Source organism: Tupaia chinensis, unplaced genomic scaffold (assembly GCF_000334495.1).
Source record: "Tupaia chinensis unplaced genomic scaffold, TupChi_1.0 Scaffold147038_1, whole genome shotgun sequence".
NCBI classification, from domain to species: domain Eukaryota; kingdom Metazoa; phylum Chordata; class Mammalia; order Scandentia; family Tupaiidae; genus Tupaia; species Tupaia belangeri.
The window spans coordinates 2,299,773-2,306,332 of record NW_006206889.1 but is presented as its reverse complement, the minus strand read 5'-3'; the positions used below and the strand labels follow the sequence as shown (position 1 = coordinate 2,306,332).

General features: G+C 50.7%; 1 protein-coding gene across 1 annotated transcript in view; it reads left to right on the top strand.

The window, feature by feature from the left end:
* DNMT3L (DNA methyltransferase 3 like) overlaps positions 1-4,786 on the top strand; it is a 20,574-nt gene extending 15,788 nt beyond the window's left edge. The window contains exons 12-13 of the mRNA XM_027768663.1: positions 1,948-2,033; positions 4,398-4,786. Coding sequence (XP_027624464.1) covers positions 1,948-2,033; positions 4,398-4,563 — 252 coding nt within the window. The 3' untranslated portion in view covers positions 4,564-4,786. The remainder of the gene's footprint in view (positions 1-1,947; positions 2,034-4,397) is intronic.
* Positions 4,787-6,560: the final 1,774 nt, after the last annotated feature.

Sequence of the window (6,560 nt, the reverse complement as noted above, 5' to 3'; positions counted from 1 at the left end):
ATGCCTGCTGATGGGAAAAACCTCCATGTGACAACTGCAGGGACAGCTCTAGGCTGCATACCCCTGGAGCAGGTCTTTGGCCTGCCCTACCTTCTCATGGGCCTCTCCTCCATCCAGGTGTGTGGATACAGGAAGAGGCTGGGAAGCAGTGGCCTCTTGCCTCAGTTTTTCCTCCATGTCTCCCTCCCTTCCTGTTTTCCCTCCCACTTGCGGAAGGTGTGTCAGTCTCTCTTTTTAGAGCTCTTCACAGGAAACAAGATACTCTGGGTTTCCTAGTAATGAGCCATCCTTGCATTTCTGGGAAAAAGCTTCCTAGCCGTGGTGCACTGGTCTTTCAGTGCATTGCTAAATCTGTTGAACAGCTTTTTGTCTAGGATTTCCACACCAAATCGAAAGGGGTTGATGTGAAGTTTTCTTGTTTTGTGTAATCTTTGTCAGGTTTTGGTATCAGTGTTAAACTTGCTTCATTAAAGTGTTTGGAAAATTGATGGAGTTCTCCTGTTAAACTACTAGATTGCTTGCTACTGCTATTGTTTTAAATGGAAATAGCCCTTCCACAGAAATTGATCTATTATGATTTTCTAATTTTTTCTGGGATCAGTTTTGTCAAATTATGTTTTCCCAGAATATAATTCATTTAATTGAAGTTTTAAAAATTATTTTTCTAGGGTTGAGCAAAGTAGCCTTATGACCTTTTAAATTCTGTTTCTATGGTCATTTCTTTTATTAGGAAATCTGGAAAATTTGTAAACTCTGACACAATGCCAGGGAGCAGTGGTTGGGGTCAGGTTTGTGAGTTGTACTGTTTATCCAAACATCTATTAATGCATAATTGTGCATCAACTAAAAGGTGCACCTGGCACCAGTTGGCAAACTTCAAGGACAGAAAAAAATACTTTTTTTTTTTTGGAGAGGTTTTTGCTATAGGGCACGTGCGCTCACTAGAAAGACAGAGAGAGACAGAGAGACAGAAAGCGAGAAATCACTCCCTGGGGAGGATGACCACACTGCAGTCTCTTCTCCTCCATTCTTCTCTTGGGATCTTGGGCACGTATGCACACGCGCCCAGCGTGAGTTGAAGCCACCAGGTCCGGGACTCGAACCACAGTTGACTACATGGGAGTCCAGCAACATAGCCATTACACCAACTGCTGTTCCCAAAATACTGACTTTTGATTGCCATGAGCACAAGTTTGGAGCTCAGAATCAACTGGTCCTAAATCAGAAGTGGGCAAACAGAGGAAACATCTCATGTTTTCTGTTACCATTCCCCTCATTGCTGATGGGAAAAACCTCCATGTGACAACTGCAGGGACAGCTCTAGGCTGCATACCCCTGGAGCAGGTCTTTGGCCTGCCCTACCTTCTCATGGGCCTCTCCTCCATCCAGGTGTGTGGATACAGGAAGAGGCTGGGAAGCAGTGGCCTCTTGCCTCAGTTTTTCCTCCATGTCTCCCTCCCTTCCTGTTTTCCCTCCCACTTGCGGAAGGTGTGTCTCGCCCTGTGGCCTCTCCTTTTCTTTCCACCTGGATCCTGATGGGCCCAGGGAGCATTCGTGCCGTAGAGATCTCTGTCTCTGCCAGCAAAGCTTCCACTCTCCTGAGACAGGACACTGCGTGACTTTCAGAGACCAAGGACTTCAATATCCTTAGCAGGACGCTAACCACCTCCATGCTAGAGGGGTCGACGCCTTGGTGGGGACCCTCTGGGCACAACCTGCAAGATAAAAAGTCTCCTTCTGGTTAAACAGTTGGAAGTAATGTGACAGTGCTTTGGCTCATGAAAGGATTTCTAAGAAAAAAGTGTGACACAGGACCAATGCCACGTAGGAGACGCAGTCAGCCTGTTAACCATAATCAGGGCCAGATGGGCTGCGGCTTGTGGGTGGTGTGGGTGGGGGTTACTGTGTGGGTCACACTGACCCACTGCCAACCCTCTTATCCCTCAGGCAGAGCCCGTGACCCTGCAGGATGTCTGTGGCAGAGTCCTCCAGGATGCGGTGCACGTGTGGAGCAACATCCCAGCTGTGAAGAGGTAACTCCCAGGCAGATGGGGCCTTTCAAGTCTGAGAGGGACGCTGACCTAGTGTGCGCTGTCACCAAGGAAGCAGGGTCGGTAAAAGAGGCTATCTTATAGAGCCACCTGCACCAGCCTTCGTGCTCTGAGCCATGAGTGCCCCTCCAGCTGGGCCCTCCCCAGCCTTGGCAGTAGCTCTTCTGGGGTCTGGCCTTGGAGCTTTGTAGTGTCCCTCATCCTGAGCAAAAAGTCCACATGCAGCTGGCTCCTGTGCAGCCTTGTCCTCCTGGCCATTCCCTGTGGGGCCCCCACCCTACACATATTCACGCACACACATTCACATGTACACACCATATGTGCATGCTTATTCACTCGCTCACATGCTCACACTTATACTCATTCACAATTAGCTCACACACATTTATACATGCACACACTTACATGCATGCAAAAGTGCACTTGCACATATAGTTCACTTACGCACTCATTCACACCTATACAGGACACGCTTGCACAAACAGGCTCATTTATATACATGCTAACATGTGCTCACTCACATGCTCACACTGGACTCATACACTCATTTCACTCCCCGAAACACTTTCCAGCTACACTGGATGAGGGTTGCTGAGATGTGCCACACCTTGGGCCTCACACACACCCTTCCCTTCCTGCTAGGACATTCTCCTGACTGTTCAGTCTCTGAACATTCTCTCCTTAATGTCTCCCAACCGCACCCATAGCACCCATGATCACCCTACTCCCCTGGAAGCTTGCCCCCCGCCCCCGAGACCTTGTCTCTTTGAACAGGTAGGCCTGTCTCCTTCCCTCCCACACCCACTCCAGGGCAGGGTCTGCACATACACTTGTGTCTAATGGGTGTGGACTGCATTTTCTGGGCCAGTTAGATCACATCTTCTCTGCCTAAGAGTGAGTTTCTGGAAACTTCTTCCCACCTACCTCCCCGATTCCAGCTTCCTCCTGGCTTACAGCTATGGCCTGGCATCAGCCAAGGTGTAGTGCCTGCCAGGTCCCCTCTGCTCTGCCCAGGTGTTTGTGTTTAGGCAGAGCCAAGGGAACACCTGTGCACGCTGCTGGGTGCTACTCCCTGCCACCTGCCAGACCTCAAGCCCCTGACCCCACCAGCTGGTCAGCAGCAAAGTGGGAACAGCCCCTCAGATGCCAGTGTGTGCAGGCCCAGCCCTGACCAGCATCTTTGCCTTAGGTAGAATTTGTCACACCTGTACCCTTCCCCCAAGGCCCCAGGTGGGCCCCTTTCTGCTGAGGCCCCCACAGGGTTCCTGCCTACTATAAGCCCAGAGCCCTTGGGAGCAGTTGAAGGCTGACTACCCTTGAACCACAACCTTGAGGTCACCCAATTCCAGCAGGAAGCTGCAAGCTGCTTCTTGAGACCTTTCCCTGCAAGCTCACTCACTGCAGGTAGAGGTAGCCAGCAGATACCCCAGGACACCTGCTGGGATGGCAGAGGACAGTCCCCACCTCCCACAGAGGTGCTGTCCTTCATCCTTGGCAGCTCCAGAGCAAATAAAGAAATGTTTCTGGGGAACCAACAGTTACCGTAATGGCTATGTCGCTGGACTCCCACGTAGTCGACCGTGGTTCGAGTAACAGACCCGGTGGCTTAAAACTCACGCCGGGCACATGTGCGTGTGTGCCCAAGATCCCGAGAGGAGAATGGAGGAGAAGGGATTGCGGCATGACTATTCCCCCTGGGGGGTGATTTCTCGCTTTCTGTCTCTAATGTCTCTCTCTGTCTGGCGAGCGCATGTGCCCTATAGTGAAAATCTCTCAAAAAAAAAAAAAAAAAAAAAGAAATGTTTCTGGATTCCAGTGTGGTGTCTGGGAGCTTGAGAAGGAGGTGCAGGCACCAGGTCTGCAGCCCACTTCCGGCAGATCCCTCCCCAGGTCACTCAGGCTGGGGCTCCTGACACAGGAAGTACTGGTGGATGTTTGCCACTTCAGAATCCTCAAGAGCACTGGTGACACTTGGGGAGGGTCCAGCCACCTTTGCCCTGAGCATCCCTTCCCTCTCAGCGAGTTCACAGCCCAGGAGGGCCCTTGGCCTCTCCTGATGGCTTCCGTTGGGCTGGCCAGGGGTCTAAACCTTGGGGACCTACCACCTTACCTGTCTCTGTCACCCCACTCCTGCTTGCTTCTCATGAGACCAGCTCCTGAGGAGGTTGATGTGGGGGCTGCCTCATCCCGCACAGGCCAGGACACGTTCGTCCTTCCATTTCTGAGAGAGAAATCCAGGGAGTTGTGGGGCTTCCTGAAGGGGTTGGCCAGAGACCATGGGCAGTGGCTTCATCACTATGTGAGCAGGGTGCCAGGATAGTGACCAGAGTCTTTCTCTCCTGGCAGCAAGCACGCGGCCCTGGAAGCTGAAGAGGAGCTGTCCCTGCTGGCTCGGAACAGGCAGCGAGCACAGCATCCCACCCCTGGGCCTGCCAGGCTGGTCAGGAACTGTTTCCTCCCACTAAGAGAATATTTCAAGTATTTTTCAACAGAACTCGCTTCCTCTTTATAAGTGAGTCATGATACCAGGAAAAAAAAAAAAAAAGACTTTCCTAGAAGAAAGACAACTTTCCTCCCATTGTCTCTTTCCCCCTTTAGATTCTTTTTTATTTGCTTGATTTTGGGCCTGCTGCGGTTAGTTCCAGATCTGCAGGGGCCTCCTTGATCATGCTCACACTCGTGCAGGGAAGGGGGCGAAGCTCTGGGTAGCTGTGAGCCAGACCCAAGTGCTGGTGTGTGTATTGTTCTTACCAAAAGTGTTTCTGTGGTCTATCTGAAAACTTAAAAATACGTATTTATTGTAAGGCTGTTATTGGCTGTTTTTTGTTCTGTAGACGCGGGGTGGGGGGCATGAGCAAGACAGCAGGTGACATCATTATGAGGGCCGTGGCACATTTTCCATGTACACACAGAGCAGAGCCTCGTCACGTGACTGCTCTCTGCTGTGATGGTTAAACCCATGCACCCAGGGGCCAGCAGGTGTCATCATGGTTAGGGCACCGGACTCTCACATGGCCGATCATGGTTTGAGTCCTGGACCTGGTGGCAGTGGGTGCAGGTATGTGCATGCTCAAAATCCCAGGAGGAGAATGGAGGAGAAAGGAGGGCTGCATGGCCCCCTGGGGGGTGATTTTTCACTTTCCTTCTCACTGTCTCTCTCTGGTGAGCACATGTATCTTATGGAAAAAACAAAACAAAACAAAAAACCCACACACCCGATGACAGCTACATGAAACATCCCAAACCTCAGACCAGCTAAATAGATTGGTGCAGAGGCTGAGACCAGATCTGCTCACGAAGAATTCACTCTGGGTCATCCCAATCCCAGGGGCATTATTTGGAGAAAGCAGGATTCCTCCAGGCCCGCAGCAGTCCCAGTCTGAGTAGGAATAAACCCACCAGGACCCAAAGCTTTGCGCGGAGATTCAGGCCACATGTACTGAATTCTAGAGGGCAGTTTCCCAGTTAGCCAGACAATGCCAAGGGAAGTAAACTCGGGCATTGAAGACTCGCTGTGCCTGGGGCACTGCTCCTAGAACGTGGGGGCCCTTGGAGTAGTCAGAGCCAGTCCTGTCAGTGGTGTCTGAAATGCTTTGTAGAAGAAAGTTGGGTGAGAATTGGACCCTTTGAGGATTTTTTTAAAAAAATTATTTAACTTTTCCCATTATTATTATTTTAATTATTTATTTAATTTGTTATTTTTATTTTTTAATTTGACCAGAGAGAGACAAAGAAAGAGAGAAAGGGAAAGTGAGAAAGCAAGCCACAAGGTCCAGGACCTGAACCACAGTTGGCCATGTAGGAGTCCAGTTCCTTAACCACTACAACACCTGGTAGCCCTTCATTATTATTTTTCAATTTGCTACAGGGCACATGTGCTCACCAGAGAGAGAGAGAGAGAGAGGAAGTGAGAAGGCAAGCTGCCATCTCCAGGACTCAAACCATGGTCAGCCATGTGGGAGTCCAGTGCCTTAACCACCACACCACCTGCCAGCCTCCCTTTAAGATTTTTTTTAAAATATCTTGGAGTGAAATGGATGTCTTCCCTTGAATCAATATGGCCAGATACCTCTTCTCTCTTTGGAAGACAATAGTGGGCTCTAATGACATATTCTTGTGTCCAGAGCTAATTCGGCAAGACCTATGCTGAAACTAAGGTTACAGAAGCCCCAGAAAGCGGAGAGGGATGCAGAGATAAGAGTGGCCCCATGCAAATAGGTCTCCTCAGGGAGGCCAAGCTGACTGCAGAGATGGCTAGAGAGATTGGCATGAGCCCACGGCCACCAGACCAGGCAGGGCAGTGGGAGCCCTGGTCAGGATGGTTGATTGACGCTGCCTCCACCAGAGGCCAACGGACGTCCCACTCCTTCCTATCAGCCAGCTTCAAAGCAGAAACCTGGAGCCATGCCATGAGGGCATCTCTGCCACTCGTCACGAGCTTTCCGTCTCTGTCCTCTCCCAGAATTAGCCACACTGCCGTGAGAGCCTCCCTCCAAGTGTCCTGATCCT